Source organism: Lissotriton helveticus, chromosome 1_1 (assembly GCF_964261635.1).
Source record: "Lissotriton helveticus chromosome 1_1, aLisHel1.1, whole genome shotgun sequence".
Taxonomy (NCBI): Eukaryota; Metazoa; Chordata; class Amphibia; order Caudata; family Salamandridae; genus Lissotriton; species Lissotriton helveticus.
In genome coordinates this window covers 1,045,127,332-1,045,147,801 of record NC_136057.1, presented here as the reverse complement: position 1 = coordinate 1,045,147,801, position 20,470 = coordinate 1,045,127,332, and the positions used below count along the sequence as shown (strand labels likewise).

Sequence of the window (20,470 nt, the reverse complement as noted above, 5' to 3'; positions counted from 1 at the left end):
TCAGAAATAGCGGCTAGAACTATCTCAGACCACTCATGCATCAGCCTACAACTGTCAGGTCGACACAAGGAGAACCTCACCCGCAGATGGAGGTTTAACAATGAATCTCTGGCAAACCAGGAAGACAAGAACAGAGTAGAGCAAGCCATTAAAGATTACATTGGTCATAACGACACACAGAACATGGACCCCAAGATCCTGTGGGACGTGTTCAAAGTGACAGTCAGAGGGACACTAATAGATATAAAGGTCAAACGGAATAGAAAAGCTAAACTACACCTAGACCAGCTAGAAAAAGATATAAAAAACCTAGAGACAAGCCACATCAATGACATAAAGAACTCCTACATCCTTAATGAGCTGACAAATACAACAAAACCCTGAGTGAAAGGGCTGGAATGTGGATAAACAAATACAAAGAGATTAACCTCGGCGAGGCCAACAAGGCAGGGAAAACCTTAGCGTCATACCTGAAACACAAGCAAAGACAACACACCATCTCTGTCATCACCGACCCACAGAACAACTTGCACACTCAGCACAAAGACATCCTACGCACGTTCAGAGAGTTCTATCAAGAACTCTACAAAAGGGATGAAAAAGGGATGAAACACTAGACCCAGGAAGCACTGTCACTAGGACGGGAGATAAGCGCAACTGAAATTGAGATGGCAATCGAGTCTCTTAAAGACAACAAGGCACCGGGCCCAGATGGATACTCGGCCTCCTTCTATAAAAGCTTTCGAACACTCCTAACACCAACTATGAAAAAAGTGTTCAACCACGGTGAAGAGGTGGGTGCGGTGTCTAAATCCATGTCGGAAGCAAACATAATAGTTATCCCGAAAGAAGGCAAAGACACTCAATGGCCCCAAAACTACAGACCCATCTCACTTATCAACATAGACTGCAAAATCTATGCCAAGATCCTATCCGGAAGGCTCAACTCGGTACTCCCTCATCTGATAAGCAATCCACAAGTAGGTTTCCTATAGACACATATGTCACATGATAATACAAGACTCCTGTGCAATGTTCTCGAACAATCCTCCAAGTCTGCCAAACCAGCTGTGGCGATCACACTATAAGCAGAGAAAGTGTTTGATAGAGTGTCCTGGCACTTCCAGGAACAGTGTATGCGGACGTACAACCTGGGAGATAAATACACGAGGAAAATGAAGGCACTGTACGCAAACCCCAAGGCACAGACAGCTATCAATGGGGCAGTCTCGGAACAATTCACCCTCCAACAAGGGACAAGACAGGGATGTTCGGGGAGCGTGGCTAGCAGCCAAGCATGGTGGCTGTGTAAAAGAGGAGCTCCGTGGTTGAAGCGGCCCCATCCATAAATCCGTACCTGAAATCTGTCACAAAGCAACCTCTGAAGGCTGATCCCAAGGTCGGAACCTGAGCGGCACCGTCTGGTGCAATCCCGGTGAATTTCCGGCGCCCAGAACATCGAAAACGGTGCGGAGTCCGGTGAGGCCTAACTGCGTGTCAGCAGCACCGGTCTCGAATAATCGCATGCCCGGGCGGAAGTGAAGGCAAAACGGCGACGTCGATCGGAACTTAGCCTGACTCCGGCAGAGAAGAGAAGCGTCTGTAAGGCACAGTCCGGAACGATGGAGCAGCGAACGTAGGTTGTGCACCCCCACCCAACCGGAGAGGACTAACACGCCGGCCGACCGCTCGCTTACCTGCAACAACATGACGGAGGCATAGATCGCGACCCACCACCCCGACTGGGCGCGCGGCATTGGAGGCCGAGCACGATCCGGCGCAGGTCCCCACCCTGCACGACATTCGCCTCCCCCGCTGAGCATAGCCAGGAGGCAGAAGAGACGAAGCCATTACTTGTGAACACACACACGACTCGGAGGGAGGAGGTGTCCCGTTGTGGAAATACTCACCCACTAGACTGTCCTGCGCAGCCCCGTGCCCACACTTCATGACCCGGCTGTGGAAAACACGCAAGCCACGCGGGAGGGACACCAATTCAGGTAGCAGACGGCGGAGGCCAGTGGGGAAACGGTGGGGTACACCCTGCTTGAGGACATCTGGAGAAGAACACAAAGAGAGACTGTACGAAGGCCCACTGGCGGTGACGAACAACCACTACGAGGGGCCCTGGATTCATAGTGACGCACCAGCTGCCTCTAATACAGTGGACTTCACAATTCCAGTGACGAGGGGGATGTAGGGTGAATGACTCCCGACAATACGGCCATACCTACAACCTCTAATACAGACAGACCTACCGCATCTTCCCGGCGCAAAGACTGCAGCGATACTGTACTGTACGCGGAAGTATTAACGACACATTCAAGGCCATACCTGAACATTTCAAAACATAGCAGCTGTGACACGAAGTGACAATTTCCGTGCATATACTGGTGGGGAGCCACCCGCATTCTGAGGACTCACCATACCGACTAACATGTCAGGCAGAGGGCCTAGAAATACCATGGCACAGGCCAAACTAGACAAATATGCCTATGATAAAGGCAACCCGCCACAACCAGAGGGACGCAACTCTACAGGTAAAGGCGTGGAAGGAGATGGGACCAAGAAGGTGACACTAGAGGATATAATGAAGACCTTGTCTAGCGTTCAGACAACGGTAGGGTCAATATCCACCGACGTGAGTCTATTGCGGGCGGGTTTTCACAAAATGACGGAACGGGTGGCACAGGTGGAAGTGGTCACGAAGTCTCTGGTCCAAGATACCTCGGAGTTGCAACTAGCGATGGAACGAATGCAAACAGTCAATAAACAACTGCAAGAAAAGCTGGATGATCAGGAGGGGCGCTCGAGGCAAAATAACGTACGGATTTTGGGAGTGCCGGAATCTGAAGGCAAACGAGCAATGGACCTCTATGTCAAGGAATTGATCAAAACCAAGTTGCAACCCAAAGGACTGTCAAATTTTTTCTCAGTGGAAAGAGCGCATAGAGTGCCTGGCGGGGTGCCTAAGCCAGGAGCGGCACCTCGACCAGTGCTAGCCAGACTGTTCAACTTCAGAGATAGAGATGCAATAGTCCAGGCAGCGAGGATTTCTCTGCCGATCAAGATCCAAAACTCGACACTTGCCTTTTTCCCGGACTACACAGTGGAGGTGGCCCGTCGTCGTAAAACTTTCACGGAGGTCAAGAAAGCACTAAGAGCGAAAGAACAACCCTACTCGATGCTGTTCCCAGCAAGGCTGAGAATAGTTGACAACAACAAGACATGGTTCTTCGACACACCTGAGGCCGCTCAAGATTGGCTGGAGGGCTGGCGACCGGTGGGAGTGCCTCGCCGGAACAACAAGGGCCTGAGAAGCCAGCGACATGAGCTCCTAACAGAAACACAAACATCGAGACGCGATAGCTTGGAAGACCTGTCGGCGATGGGTTCTGAACAAGGCGAACACCAACCGGACTCCTAACAGACTAATTCAAAGGGCTACGATGGATGGCATTTGCTGTGAGGGGCGTGTTGCCCTTGGATTCTGACCGGGAAAGGCTAAGGGGGGCAGGTGGGGCAGCTGCCATCGTGAGACTCCTTACCCCCATAAGCAAGTACAATGGTTTGGGATAGGGATAAGCACTCTGCTAAGTTGGGGAGGGGGGCGGTCGCAAGTCCGTGGAGCAGGGAGGTAGGGAGGTGGGTTGAGGGGGGGAGTTTAATTGTTAATGTTCATATTTCACACGCTATGGCACGATACGACGAGATACTACTACACACCACACAACGAGATGGCAGAGATATTGTAATGTTGGTGGAGACAGGGCTTGTTACACCCAAACCACTCCATTATGTCACAAACCTTACACTCCACAGCCCATGATGGCGTGATGCAGCGGACCACAGTTCCGCCCCTAAGAATGTTGACATGGAATGCCCGGGGGCTGGGAGACAAAATTAAGAGGGGGCTGGTAATGCAAGCTATCAAACGACACAGCCCGCCACTAGTCCTACTGCAGGAAACACATCTCACAGGGAGGGCATGTCAGGCACTAGACCGACGGGGCTACAAAATGGTGACACACTCGGAATTCACATCTGGCTCCAGGGAGACGGGTATCCTGCTGAAGAAAACCTCCTCATTCATTCTTTTGCAACACAAAATAGATGACCAGGGACGCTTTGCAGCGGTCCATGGACAGTGGGAAGGCCGGCTCTTAAATGTGGTATCAGTTTATTTACTACCGGCACTTCAAACAGTGGCCCTACCAGCATTGGGGGAGTTCCTGCTGGATCTTCCGGAGGGACACATTATTGGTGGGGGAGACTTCAACTCAGTGGCAGACCCACTCTTGGATAAGTTCCTGGCGCGAGCCCATGCGTCTACTCCTTCAAGCTTCCAAGGTTTTTTAACAGCATTAGGCCTAGCAGATATTTGGTGACACAAACACCCCACAGCGACACAATATACCTATCACTCGACAGTACAGAATAGTCTATCCCGTATAGATTATTTTCTGCTGCTGGGAACTGGGATGCACGTGGGTGATACCATCGAAATACTCCCTAGAGGCATATCAGACCACTCACCGATAGTGCTGACTCTCACCAGCCAAGAGAAGACTAGGAGAAGAATATACCCCATCTACCCTAATTTCCTAAAAATCCCCAAAATCAAGAAAGACCTTAAGAAAGCAACCAAACTTTACTTCGCCGAAAACGAATCATCAGTGGCCTCTCCCTCGATTCTTTGGGAAGCGTAAAAAACAGTCCTTCGTGGACAAGCAATAGCCTCCATTACGGGACACAAAAGGGCACACCACAGGGAACTCTCGGAGCTAGAACTAGCCTTGCACACAGCGAATGTAGCCCACATGACGGACCCCACGGCAGACTCAGCACACATTCTGCAATTACACCAGCAGCGGTATAGAGACCACATCCGCCTACAAGTCCTTGATAATATCTCGGCTACGACCCACAGGATCTATGACGTGGGAGATAAAGCCGGCAAGATGTTAGCCTGGTTGGACAAAAAAGGGGGGAGCAATAGAGCCATACAGCAATTACATACTACAGAGGGACACCCTCGGGCACACCCCGAGGAGATTGTGAACATACTGGCGGACCACTTTGAAAGGGTGTATACCCCTGACTGTGAGGTCACGGAAGGCGCAGCTCTGGACTCCCTTAATCGCATTGTGACCAGGACACTTCCGCAGGAGGCAGTCCAGGAGCTGGAAGCTGACCTCACTATAGATGAAATACAACTAGCTATACGGGCAATACAATCCGGAAAAGCCATGGGCCCCAGTGGGATGCCCATAGAATGGTATAAACTCATGTCAGATACACTCAGCCCACCGCTGCTGGCTATGTACACGGAAAGTCTCACGAGGGCGGAACTCCCACGGGATCAACGAAGGGCAATACCTAAGCTTGATAAGCCACCGACAAACTGCACGTCATACCGCCCTATCTCTCTGATCAATGCGGAAGCGAAGATCCTCGCGAAGCTGCTGGCCACTAGATTAATGACCCATCTCCCACTGTTGATCCACCCTGACCAATCAGGCTTTATGCCACACAGGAGCACCGCTCATAATCTCAGACGTTTACACAGAGTGCTTGCACGGGCTCCGTTATTACCAGAGCGAGCCGTCATCCTTTCGTTAGATGCGAGAATGGCGTTCAACATGGTGGAGTGGGGCCACTTATTTGCAGTTCTGACCCGTATGGGATTTGGCCCCAAATTCATAGCCTGGATATGCCTTCTATATGCCAATCCAGTTGCGCACGTAGTGGCCAACGGTCACATTTCACCCACAATCCAACTGGCGAGGGGGATCCGGCATGGATGCCCCCTTTCGCCCCTGCTGTTTGCCCTGGTGTTGGAGCCGCTGGCGGCACTGATTCGAAGTACAACATTATTGAAAGGCATTAGCTGGAAAGAGGGGTGGGAAGATCGCGTGTCATTGTACGCCGATGATATGTTGGTTTATCTGACGGGCCCAGAAAGAAGTGAACCGGCATTACTGACGCTGTGCGACGAATATGGGGCGGTGTCGGGATACACACTAAACTGGTCAAAGTCGGTCCTGTATGTTCTGAAGGGACCGGCGCCCACACTCGACAGGGAATGCCCCCTCACGAGAGCCACGACCTCCTTCAAATACCTTGGTATATATATATCACTGATAGTCAGACGGAATTCTATGACAGAAACCTGAAACCACGACTGGACCGGCTGCGAAGCGATGTGAAGCACTGGGCACAGTTGCCACTTACGCTTCTTGGTAGAGCAGCACTCTACAAAATGATGGCCCTCCCAAGATTCCTTTACGCCCTAGAAAACTTACCCTACCCAGTCACACCACCATACTTTCAACAAGTGACAACATTGGTGTCCAACCTGCTATGGAATAACCGACCTGCACGTATTGCCCATGCCAAACTGAATAGACGTTGGTATGAGGGAGGGATTGCACTGCCGAACCTGCAACTATATTACTGGGCAGCCCAACTCAAAATAATTAACCAATGGATCCATGCACCCCGGGACGATCCAGCCTACAGGGCTGACTGGGTTCAGTTGGGCATAGACGGCATGCTTTCGACGCTCTATAATAAAAGTCAAGTGGCGGGGTTATTGCATCCAACGAGACACACGACCTCGATATGGCACAAAGCACAGGCTAAGTTGGACTGCAAAGACACAATCACTAAGCTTACCCCACTCTGGGACACCAAAGCATTAGGACAATTAAGAAGGAGTAAAGGGTTTACACAATGGGTTAACATAGGGATATCCACGGTGGGAGACTTATGGGACAGAGGGGCAGTAATCCCATTCACCCAACTCCAGCAACAGTATAATCTGGGTCCAACTGAATCCTATATATACGTGCAGATCAGACACGCACTATTGCAAGCAATACCAGCGGGGACGGACATCCCAGAGTCCTCCCCAATGGAGGATAGACTACTCACTGGCTACATGCCACATAGCGCAACTTCCCTTACTTATAAAAAACTGGTGAATAACCTTGCATACCCCACACTGAAACTGCGCGAGAGATGGGTAGAGGAGCTGGGCGAAATGGACGATACGGAGTGGAACGAAGCTCTGGCGTCCCCGAAGGAGGTGGGCATCTTGGCTAGATTCAAGCTCGTACAATTAAAAATCGTACATCCCGTATATTATACGAGAACCACCTTACACAAATTCCAGAGGGCACCGCATCCCTATTGTCTGCGGAACTGTGGTGCAGAGGGTACCCTGTTCCATACCCTTTGGGACTGCCCATTCATAGCAGCATACTGGCGCCAAGTGCTGCACACGATTTAACAAACACTAAGGGTGTCACTGACTCCAGAACCACGTAAATGTCTTTTGAATATTTGGGATCCAAATGACTTATCCAGGTATGGGTTAATATGGGGTACGTTGGCCCTTATGGTGGCGAAGCGAGATATTGCACAGAAATGGGGCGCAGCTGAACTACCCACACTGGCGCAATGGAGCAGGAACATGGCCTTTTTGATGTTTACTGAGAGGGCGGTGTATGTGTCTAGGGCTTGCCCTCGGAAGTGGAATAAAGTGTGGTCTGATTGGAATACGTATAGGGGGGAACTGTGTGACCCACTGTCAGAAGAAGATGCCACCAGCACAGATGAAGAAGAGGAGGGGGAATGGAACTGTGACATTTGACCTGCTAGCTGTAACAGATTGTAGGATGAACTGCCTCTTATGATACAGTCTTTGTCAACCCCGATTATGTATCACTGTATATTTAGATCATTGCAGAACTATTGTCAACGTGTATGGTTAACTACATTGAAAATAATAAATAAAAATAGTTTAAAAAAAAAAAAGACCGGGGTGTTCCCTATCCCCTGCGCTGTTCTTGCTGGCATTTACATTCTAAAATGGAAAGTTGTTTTAGAGAGCCCAAGTTCAAATGGGACCATTGCCACTTAAAAAAAATTCCTTTGGGAAAGACATCAGTATATCTTTGAGGACACCAACCCATTTTCTAAATGGGATGTAGTCCCAGGGGACAGTTTTGCTTTTGCAGATTAGATACCATCTCCTTTGAGGTGTATCTAATAAATTGTTTGTGATCACATTTGCAGGCACAAACCACTGATGCATCCCATCATGATGGGAAGACCCGTTTCAAACTGTTTCTTATTGGTGACTCAGAAAGGGTTGCAAATGCCCTTTCACAAGTCAGAAACAGTTTTCACTTTCCCAACTCTTACACGGACTTTTGTAAATAGTAAAAAGGTGTTATGTGGTTGCAATCCCCGTGATTTGCGAGTTGCAGGCTTTGCCCTAAATCTTCTAATGCTCCTGAATTCACATAGTAAAGCAAACTTGTCCATTCCTTAGATATTTTCAATAATAGATACAAATAAATAAATTAAGACTTGCTATGAAATTCCAGAATTCACAAAGTATTTTACAGTATGGAGAGAACTGTAGAGGGAGTGGATAGAATTAGTTGGACACCAACTCGTCACTAATGGTGGCTTTCTTAGAACCAAGCCAATTAAATATGAGTGGTCAGAATAGACTGCCCTTCATTTTGTATTTGCAGATTCAGGTATTCTTTCTCCATCTGTCTCGAGAAGGAGCCCCAAGGATCAAACTCAAATGTTACCCCTCACACTGATCAATGTCATTTCTACTGACTTTCGCTCAAATATGTAATTTATTGAAAGTATAAATGTTAATGGATCACGAAATTTAACAAAAGTATTACTGCTGCAATTTGTATCAAGCAGAATTTGTCTGAGTTGCTCGTCTTTGAGACAGTGAACGCATAAAAAGTTTCATCTTTTCCTGAATGTTTTACACCCTGTACTGACGTTCGCAGTACAAGCTTCACCTGATATTTCAATTGTGCATTTATTGATGACATTTCAGTGTTTGAAAGTATTATGGCTAAGTTGAAATAGTTCTACTCCTTTATCTAAGAAATTATCTCCACTGGTTAAATAGCAACAACTGAACATGATATACCAGTTGGGGCTTTAATATATGTGAGGTACATGAATACTATTTCTATCATGCTTTTCATATGGTATTAATTGTTTGATAACTCTAACAAAACAATTAAACCATACCTGTGTTGAGGGACTGTTTTACAGCAGATAGATAGGCTGGAAGAGGGAGGTGGGCTGGTTTCCTTAATGTTGTGGGATGGGCGGGCCATTGGGACTGTAATCATGCATACTATTTATTCTTAGTCTGATTTTGATTCTTGATGAGTTTATTTCAGTTTAAATCATCACTGATTGATTAATATGTGGATGTAGAAATTACAGTGAGCGCTACTGTTTGTGACATTTGTTGTACTAAAACTGGCAAATAACGGTTTAAAAAAACAAGCATTGGCAATGCAAATAGGTTTGCTTTTAAAGTAATGTAGGCTAATGTCAAGCATTACAAGTAGGTAGCATGGCGATGGGTATGGATATGGATATGTGTGCAAGTAATAAACTGTAGAATAATATAGGTGTAGATTAAAAGGTCTGGTGACAGTTTCACTGTCAAACCGGACCAAAAAATCCATACAGTGTAATGACTGCCCTCCTCCCATCTGTGCTGCTGCCAGGGGAAAACATACATTACCTTCAGCCTGATACCGATGACGGACTGACCGTTGTCCATCCGCCATCGACCCTGGGATGGGGACCCACCGCCTATAAGGCGGCAGACCCACATATGCTATTACAATGTGTCCACCACCGCAGCAGGGGTCGCAAAAGGCTCTTTTTCCATTGCGGTGTGTGCTACAGCCAGCAGCACCCGCCGCAATGGAAAAAAGGCCGGTTTTGCGTTTCCCTGCACTTAGTGGCAGGCACCACGAGGTGCCTGCCACATGGTGCAGGGAAATGTAGGGGGGAACCATAGGTGCCCCCCAAGTGCAAAATCAAACTGCCTATGCACCTGCACAAGGGGGGGGGCACAACGGACCCCCAAAGGCCATCCACACCAAGCTTTCCATTGCGGGTGAAACAACATGGAAAGGCTGGTGGGTAGCCAGCAACGTAATCTGATAGGGGGTACCTGCTAGGCACCGTCGGCATGCATTAAATGCCGAGGGCCTCCGCAGTACCGGCGGGCTCAAGGAACCCATCAGATACTTGGCAGTCGGCGTTTCCAACCACAATGATCCTGCCCGGCATCATAATATGGCGGGCGGTAATTGGCCATCGTAATGACCCCCCTTAGTTATCCAAGACACTCTCTTTAATGGCATTACAATGTCATGTGTGCCCCTGAAAGTTCAAGTTCACTCAGCTGGATAAATAATAAAGCTGTGTGGAGGATAAGCACTTTTTTGTGGAAGCATACAACTTCTGACCAATGCAAAACATGTGCTCCTGTCCCCCAACATGTGGGAGGAGACAAAGCCCCTCTCCTGGTGATTCTCACATAAATGTCTAATTACAACTGTGCTATGAAACCAGACCATAAAAACCAGCATAGCAAACCATTTCTTCAAAGCAAGTGTTACTAGGTCTTAAATGAAATCATGTTCATATTTCCCACCAGAACCTTTCTAAAATCAGCAACTGAGCATTCTCCATGACAGCCCCAAGTCCCAAAACAACTCCCAAGACCCCTCAAATGACTACACAGCCTAATTTGTTCCAGAAACTACTGTAACTCAACTACTAGATTACCACCTTAGCTTTGCTAAATTTACCATCTAACTTTGGGTCAAATTCAAGACAGAGCCAGCCTCTGTCACTAAATCAGTGAGGACAGTCACCAAAAGCATCAATTTCCTGTTTAAAAAACATATATGTTTCCTCCTTTTCCCAGGCAACCTGGTCCAGTGTCTAGCCCACGGAATGCCTACTTCGCTCAGAGGTCGCCAGTAAGATGGCACTGGCTCCTCACTACATTTCCTGTAACTGACAGGTAGCTGCATCTCAACTGCCCCTACCTGCTCGCATCTCCGGAAGCAGCTACATCTACCAATTAGGTCAGAACTACTTTCAGGGACACTGGACATGTAGGCACCAATAAATAAATTGAAGGCGTTCCAATCCCCGTGTCCAGCTCCCTAACTATGTGTACATCATTAAATAATCTCAACATGGGTTTATATCGGATATCGCGGATCTTTGCGGATTATGAGCTACAAATATTCTGACAATATTAGTGCCACTTTGGAAAAGGCAGTGTCCTTGCAGGTAGGGATGATGTCTACATTGTACAGAAGGCATTTTGGAATGCTACCTCCAGCAAAGTGCAATCACAACAACAAACCAATGGCATCTAGATTTCTTTCTACAGCTCTCTAACCCACATAGCAAGCACTGCCAGGAAACATTTGCAACCACGAGATCAGCATATGACAACATTATTTGTTATATTATTAGAAATATAATTTCACAGATTATAAAAGCTTTAAAGGATGCAGTCGTACCTTTCCTCTCCTTTGAAGCAGTGTGAGGCAGTCAACACCCACCCTGTATTGAAGAGCGTCCCCCCACACAAGTGGCTGAAGTAATCTCCCGAGGGCTGCTGAATGCTCACCAACCAGGGCCAGGTCCCCGGCTTGGCATCCGTGCCCCCGACAATGCGGGATCCGCGCTCTGCCACCATGGGCCGGTCGCCGCAGACTGCACAAGTTGAAAGAGGTAGAATCAGAGCTCTTCAGAGACAGTCAGAGACATCAACCAAACATTCACCATCACTTGCCTCTCAAACGCTCACTCTGTTGTGCACAAGAAAAGCATGCCTTTAGTTATAATTCCAGCATGTGTTAAAAAAATGCTCTTAGGCAACAGCATAGGAGGTATCACTCATCAAAATACTTATAACTCTTTATGTTATAATGGAGATAAATAAAAAAAGGTCCACTGTTGAGTTTATGTGCAGTTCTATTCCTGCCTTTACATTTTTTCTCGTATAGTTAACATTATCTAATATTAAATGAGAGGGTTTTTTTGAGAGGTATTGGAAGACTTTCTTATCCTTTGATCAATTTTTTGGGGGGCTAAGGAATTCATTTTTTAAAGGGGTCAACTGAACATTTAAAATGAGTTTGCTACAGATGGGCTTAGTTGTGGGAATATTTGTCATTTTGGAAAGTCAATTCTTGAAGTGTTACAAAGCCTCCTTAGTTGTTGGGGTCTGGGAAATGAAAAGTGTAGGATCCATGATATTTCACCCGGTTTTGTTTTCCTTTTTTTCGAGAAAGTGTCTTCATCACTATTTCAAAGGCCAAGCAAAAACAAAGTCGGTTTTGGGACATTTCATCCAGTCGGGTGAGATACAGACTAGAATGAATGGAAAGTGATATTGATTCTGAGAACTAGATTACACTGAAATGCTAGGACTGCAGCATTGAAAGTAACACGCCAGGCAAGCCTGAAATCTGTTTGAATGTACCCCACCCCAATCACATACTTATATGCCTTAATCTGACGGAAACCCAGTTCAATTTCGGACTTGCAGTTCATCTTTTAACACAACCAATCAGAATGTGTTACCATAATCCTTGGGTTCCAACCACACCTCTTCTTACATATGCCAGTCTTGCTGTCTCTGAGAGCAGCACCAATGGTGGAAAGAGAATAAATACAAGAGACTCAGATATGAGGAAATAAAAAAATTATTGATACACACATTGCTTGTTGGTGCTTGAGCAGTCGAGGATCCATAGCAGGGAGAGAGAAGAAAGGAGGAAGGTACCACGCATCTCAGATCCAGGGCCCACGGAGAGTATCTTATAGGCCTCACTCGGGACAACGTCCCGGTGGGTGGCTCAACCAATGAGCAGGCATTGTGATGTGTCTTGGAATGGTGGCATCATGGAGTCATTTAGAGCACAATGGCAGAAGCTCTAAAATAGAACAGTGAGTGCATAGACCTGAGATCCAGAAGCAGTGCTATGCTTACAGTGGTCAGAACTGGCTGATACATAACCTAACCTAACCTAAAGTATGTCCCCTATGCGCAGACAGCACTGTCAAAGATAGGGGTAGACAATCCAATATATTAAAAGTGAGACTCAGGTCAGAGCCAAGTCAGCAGTCTGGCTTGACCCAACTAGCTAAAGCATGTTTTGAGCCACTGATGTATATTTTGTTTGTAGTTTGCTCTTCCTTTTTAATGGTCTTTTCTTTAAATTCTAAGAACAAAATGCATGCAATGAATGCAATAGCTATCCAGGTCTCAAAAAATAAAAAAGCGAAATCTGCCAACAAATGTAAATCTCATCCATAACAAGAAGGTAGAACAAGATATCTCAACATATGTTCACTAGAAGCTCTATAAACTATTCAGTCAATATCCATAATATAATAAAAGTGTTGAATCAACATAAAATGCAAACAGAAATTATGGAAGCGTTTAGTAATTGACAAATCTCTGAATTCCTTTCCAGTATCTTTAGTTAAGTAATGTCAGAAGCTCACTATAGAACCTTCTGACCACGCTACATTCCTTTGGAAGGGCCCTGGAGGTCAGTTAGAGCCAGGGAGGAACTGATTTATAGGGTAAACAGGTAGTGCCCAATAGGCTGGACTGACAGGTCAGTGTATGGGCTGCTTTTTTGGCCAGGTGTTCCATTATTTGCTGTTGATCCCTTTGATATTACTACAGACTTTGCCTGCAGCAAACACAAAATGCATGCAGTCTCCCATACTTTGCATAATGCTCATACAGCATGTCTTTTCTAGTTCAAAACTGGCCTGCCTTGCAAATGTGGGCCACTTTGTTAGACACTTTTATTTTGGTGTCTGGGCCTATTCTTTGTCTTAGTGGGATGCTGGTTAGAGCCACACATATAAACTGATAGTCACACTGGCAGGGTTGCAATGAATTAGGTTATTCATTCGAGAGACTTCTTCTGGTTCCTATCTCAACAGCTTTATTCACATCATAGTATGACACAGGAGACTTATTTTCAAATGGTGGGTCTGTACTATATTCAACATATTTGTGGTACATACAAGATTCAAAACATAAAGTTTCCATGGACCTGATGTACCTAAGGGTTTTACGGCACGGCACAATCTTCTTGTCCTTGGGGACTTTAATTTTCATCTTGAGACCAAGAGGACCCTGATACTGCGTCCTTACTACAAATCATGACTTCTTTTGGCCTGTCTCAGAAGGTCGACAGTCCCATGCATGTGGCGGATCACTCCCATGATGGTATTTTTACCGATAATTCCTTTCTAGAAGACGTGAACACTCTAGCTCTTCCCGTGTCCAACCATAGGGCGCTCTTTTTTTTAAAATTCGCTGTACACACTCAGCCCCCTCAGCCCTGGCCTCTATTCTCCTTGACAATGTGGAAACTGCAGTCGAAAATTAAACCCATTAGGTAGAATATGCCTTACTGACTGTAGCTCCCGAAAAAAACGTTAAAGTCAAGAGACTTCGCACTACTGCCTCTGGTTCTCCTCAGAATTAAGGGTTCTGAAAAAAGCCTGTAGAAGACAAGAAAGATCTTGCCATTCTAGGTATTGTAATAGCAAAAAGGCCACATACAACAACTGCTTGTCCAAATATAAATCCATGATTCACAAAACGAAAACTCTTCTCTTCACCAACAAAATAGAGCTGGCAGCAAATTCCTCCAAGGAACTATTTTCTACAGTAAAAAAGCTCACATTGGTCTCTCCACACCTGTCTACTGTCCTCAACCAAGCTTTCCGTAACTCAGTGGCAAAGCATTCCGGCTGAAGGTAGAGAATGTTTTCAACACCTTTTCATCTATCCCAAGCACCTCTGGATTAGATAACCCCTCCCACCCACTAAGCCCCCCAAGGCATTTAACTTGAACACTGAATTTAGACTTTTTGTGTTCCCTACTCATATGGAAGTAATTAAGCGTCTTAAAGCTGCCACATCAGGTTCACCTGAGGATCCCTGTCCGCCTTGAATGGCCATTTTAGAAGCTGATGTTATCGGCCCCAAGTTGGCTGACATCTTCAAGCTTATGTGTACCACAGGGTCGTTCCCTTCTGCTTGGAAGAAAGCTGTTGTACTGCCATTGACCAAGAAACCCTCACACAATCCCAATGATCCAAATAGCTACCAGCCTATATCTTGCCTCCCTCTCCCTGCAAAAATCTTTGAAAAGGCCTTGAACATACAACTGTGAGAATATATCAACATTAACAATCTCCTTGATGCCACACAATTCGACTTCTGTGCTATGCCCAGCACGTAAGCCACACTTATCAAGGTCACTGAGGAGATCAGGCAGTCTCTGGATATGGGTGGCCAGGCCATTCTGATCCTGCTTGACCAATTAGCAGTGTTCAATACGGTGAGCCATGGGCTGCTGATGGAGCGTTTGAGTGGGATCGGGGTGCCTGGTTCTGCCTGGAAACTATTGAATTCATTCCTATCTAGAGTTCTGTTAGTCAGCCTGGAGGGATTTTGCTCCCCCGCCTTCTCCCTACCTTGTGGAGTACCCCAAGGGTCATTGATCAGCCCACTCCTGTTCAATATCTGTCAACTCTCTTGCTGAACTCATCAGATCACAGCTTTCAAATAACGTTGTACACTGACGAGTCCCAAATAGTTGTCACCCTTGCATCAGTGGCAAAGCGGTCACTGAAAAATTCTGTGACTAGATGAGAGCAGTAGGTAACTGAATGGCAAAAATTGCCTTAAATTGAACGCCTCCTAAAGGGAGGTGATGGTGTTTGGAGCCCAGCCATCATTGTGGACACCCAATTGGTGGCCTGTCGAGCTTGGCCCTTCCCCATCTCCTGTTAGGTGCGTTAGGAACTTAGAAGTTCTACTGAACAACAAACTTTGTTACACTGACCAAGCAAATGATGTTACGTCAGCTGCTTTTTTACGCTCTAAAAATTATTATTTTTTAAATTCTCAATTTTTACCTGTTGATCTTTAAAAACAGTGGTTACCTCGTTAGTCATTTCAAAAATTGAATACTGAAAGGGGCTTTCTCATAATTTCCACAATCAGGTCGTGAACAAACTGCAAACACTACAGAATGAGGACGCACGTCTGGGTTGTAAAATCCCTAAGCCCCAATCAGTGTCTCATTTAATCTCCAAGCTCCATTGGCTGATGGTGAAACAGAGAATAGTATTCTAAACCTTTTGTACTGTATACAAGGCTTTGCATGGAACTGGTCCTGATTTTGGGAAATAATGTTATACCTGGTACTCACCTTCTCACTCCCTCAGATCCGCATCAGCCAAACTTGTCCTAGTCCCTAGATTTAAACAATCGAAACAACTGGGGAGGTAGAAGTTTTGTGCTAGGAGCCTCTAAGGCTTGGAACAATCTTCCTTGGCACATTTAAACCCAACCTAGTCTTCTGGCCTTCAGTAAGGCCCTTAAAACTTGTTTTTTTGTCTCCCTTTAATCTATCCGATCTATTCATTCTTCTCACTCAGCCAGCGCCAAGCCGCCCTTGGGGGCATACAAGCGCTCTACAAAAATATTTATCATATTGTAACATTCTGTGTCTATGGGGAAATATGTTGGCACATCAGGGAATATGTCCCATAAATTTCAAGATTGACTTCACACCTCTCATTAAACTTATTGGCTGTGTTTCTAAGCTTCTAAGCTTGAAAGTGACCCTTCCCACAGTGGCCAATTTATTCATTTTGGTAATGCATTCTCCTCTTCTATCAGTTTCCGAAGACTTGCAACTCTTCAGGGTGAATTTGTTACCTGCAGATGTAACTGTCTTAATTCAAAATTTATTTTTGGGATGACTTGCTCCTCATTTTCTACTCTGGGCTATTTAAAAAATATCATATAAATTATGCAAAAGATGACTTTTAAAATTATTATTAGAACTTTCAAAATTCAAAAGTGACCTATTCATCTAGCTGTCTATGATCCCGTCCCCGCTACGAGCGAGAATTCCAAGGTAGCCGCCATCGCTCACCCACATAACGGTGAAAGTGACTTCCCAGTATTACAGACCCACGTGATAAATACATCATCTAGCGACCCTATGAATGGCGGCAAGGATCATACGCAGGAGAGAGAGGAGAGTTGCAAGAAGGAGAGAGACGACGTTGTGGAAAAAGGCAGAGGCGCAACTAGACCCAAACTTCGGGGGGACTAACACTCCCAGCCAGTGCTGGCACTAGCACTCGTCGCACACAGTGCAACGGTCCTTTTTGACTTCTCTCCCCCATTTGCTCCATCTCCATGAATTCTCTCACTACCACTCACCAACAATGCACCTCATCTCTCTATAGCACCTTACTGACAAACATTTCATTTTTTATAACCCTACTCAAAGTTTACTCACACTCAGTTCTGGGATCGGCCTGGTGCTCATCGTTTGTAGCAGGCACATTAACCCTTTGTGCTGTGTGGGTGGCAGGAGTGCCCATTCGAGGGCATGGTGAGCGATGCAACAGTGTGAGAATAGGGTAAGAGGAGTGACTGTAGGGTGCGTGAGGTGACCATATGAATTTGGGTGCAGATGTAAGTGCAGAGTGGGACGAATTAATGCATGGTTAGTGATGGGCTTGTTTGAGTGAGATTGTAGATTGAGCAGTGAGAGGAACAGGTGAGTGAAGTGTCACATGAGTGCACGGTGAGTAGTGTGCTCATGTAAATGCAAGGTGAGGCACAGGGTGAACAGCACAAGTGCATTGTGAGTGCAGAGTGATCACTGTGAGTGCAAGGTGAGCCGATGAATTGTGTGAGTGTATGGTGATCAATGTGAGTGCATTGTGATCGCTGTAAGTGCAGGGTGAGCATGAAAGTGAGGGCGAGAATGAGGAGTGAGTTTTCTGAATGCAGGGTTCATTCCTAGACACTTGAAGTACCTCAGCATGTTATTGACGGTGGCGTAGGGTTTCAGATATGTTAAACTATTGTTATTATAGCATTAATCAGGGATGAGGGTGGAGGAAATAATGTGCTTGTCCTGCAACAAACTTCAAGTCTTATGATTAGGGTTGCCAGCTCATTATTTTGATGTCCAAGACGGCCCAAAAATAATCAGTCCCCTAAAGCAGTAATTTCATCACTTATCTGTGCATACTTTGAACAGCATATATAAACAGAAAGCACTTTTAATTGTGTTTTAGGGCTGCCTGAATGATCCATGACTGATAATTAAAGGGAACGAAGATAGAAAAGTCATATTACAAATGAATACCACCTTTTTTTATTTAAAACCCTATTTAGCTAAGACGAGGCCTATGCACGCTCTTTAACCCCTTCCATTCTGGTGACGAACCCCAGCCGTCACGCTCCACGGTGCTCGTGTGCTGATGACGGCTGGGGTTCGTCACGGCCCCGCCCTGTTCGTGTGGCTGCCGCACACGGGGGGAATCGCGGCCGCACGGAAGGGGTAAAACAACACATGGCTGGCATTATTCTTTTAGCAACTCTATTTTATCTTCCTTTTCACTAAATGCATTCTCACACTACGGCAAAGGAATAGGCGGAATGGGAGTCCAGGGGGGTACTAGAACCAGAAAACAAGCATTGGCATAGTCAATAGGTCTCACCTTTGGGACCTTACAAGTTTTTAGCCATGCAACAGTTGATGTTGTTGCAAGGATATTGTGCTGCATAACTAAATACTTATTAGGTCTCAAAAGCGAGACCTATTGGCTATGCCAATGTTTGTTTAGCAAACAACGTGGTTAGTTAAGGCATAACTACTATTTTATGTCACGATTACCTTGGCAAATGGGTTTGGCCAACTTCTAGTAAAGTAAACTCGTGTTACTGACCTGTTTTTTAAGCACACTTGTACCGTCAGATTTTTTCCAGAAGCCTTATTCTACACCCGAGTACAGTTTGGATACTTCAATTAATTTGCTGTTTGACCATTTGCCTTTCATGTGGTATCCAGTTTTTTGACGATTTATCTTGGTAAACTGCTTAACTCGGGGCGGGCATAATTGAGTGATAGAAAGCCAATCCCTAAAGCGCCTAGAGGCGAACATATTTATAGAACTGTGGTACACAAACATCCAAGCAATAAATAGAATACCCATCAGCGCATGTCACAAGGATCCTTGAAACGTGTGCTTTTGTGGCTCTTGCTTTTCACTGCAGACCGTTTCTAGATGTTGACACCCACCTGTTTACCGTATGAGGTGAAAGCAAGGGGCTGGAAATGTAAGTCACAAATTCTGTCTCTAACAGAGCGTTGAAGGTCCACGGCAGGGAAATTTTGGCCTGCATAATTATGGTCTGCAGAGGATTTCTAAAGATGTGTTTAAGCATGGGCGAGCTACAGTTCTCGCGCGGGGTGGGGGGTCCTAGCCATGACAAAATGTAGGGCACTAACATTGAAGGTTCACTGGTGAGCTCACACACATATCAGATGGACCTGGGATTTATTCACTGTCTCCTCTCTTTCTGAGCATTTCCCTAGTCATGCTTACCAGCTCACTCCACTTTTTTCTGTTGGTGGTAAAGAGAGAAGTTAGAGACAGTACAGAAGGAGGTGCTCAGCATTACAACAAATCCAAACAGTGCCTAGCCCTTTCTGGGGCACAGACACGCAACTGAGTGCCACAGCAAGAAGGTAAATGCTGTTTGGAATTTTTCCTAACCTAAGAAAAAATCTAAATAGCATCTGGCTTCTTTGTCTGGCCTCTTTCCTGGAAGAGGTGCCACCCAAAATGTCATCTGATTCAGGCCAATCTACCTACAGCTAAAACACAACATACATTTATTTTGCAGTTTTATATAGTATATAGAGCAAACTTGGACATATGACGCCGAGGCTCTTTACAAGAGAACAAAATTAGACACACATTTTTTGCATTTATTTTTGCTGCTTTTAAGGTACTGGGAGATTAAGTGAATTACCAAGAAAAAAAGATGTTGAAATCAAACTTGGATTTGAATCTAATTCCCCAGTTCCAAGTTTGGCAGCTTTAACCATTAGAAGACATCTTCTCCTCTTGAGGGTCTATCCCCATCATTGGACATTTCAAATGTGGCAATTGAAATGTGTGTCATCCTGCTCTAGAAATTAATGTATTTAGACATCTCGATACTGGGATATCTTTGTCGGATTTCTCGAATTGCAATTTCTATGGTTTTTGGTGTTCATAAAACCTCCTTTACATATTTCAGACAAGTCAAAAAGACAAGAATGTGTCAACACTGTGGCAGGATCGGGGCAAGGCTCCTAATGTGTCTATGATTGCTCATTACTTCAAAAAGAACCATTCTGAGGATGAATTTAGGTGGCAAGCCATAAAAGTGCTCAAGAAACCGCCCAGAGGCAGCAACATATTTAAACTTCTCTCGAGACATAAACGGAGGTGGTTCATGAAATGTGATACTGTATGTACTGGTTAGAATACATTGAAGGATTGGCACCCTATGTATCAAAGTAGGTGTTGAAGCCGGGATCACTGGTTGGCTGCGGAAGGTACCTTAGGCCAAATAGGGACCCGCGGTTCCAAGTCAGGGAAAGAAATGTCACCTTCTGAGATAGCCCCGCTCACCCCCTTGGTAGCAAGGAACGAGCAGCCAAGCTTATCTTTAAGGCAAATGTGT

The 20,470-nt window shown here is 45.7% G+C and overlaps 1 protein-coding gene across 1 annotated transcript in view; it reads right to left on the bottom strand.

Annotated features, from left to right (window-relative positions):
• Positions 1-12,674, bottom strand: part of ACR (acrosin) — a 135,922-nt gene extending 123,248 nt beyond the window's left edge. The window contains exons 1-2 of the mRNA XM_078648936.1: positions 12,602-12,674; positions 11,397-11,592 (exon numbers count right to left, since the gene is read on the bottom strand). Of these exons, the coding sequence (XP_078505062.1) occupies positions 11,397-11,592; positions 12,602-12,674 (269 nt within the window). The remainder of the gene's footprint in view (positions 1-11,396; positions 11,593-12,601) is intronic.
• Between the last annotated feature and the right edge of the window lie 7,796 nt (positions 12,675-20,470).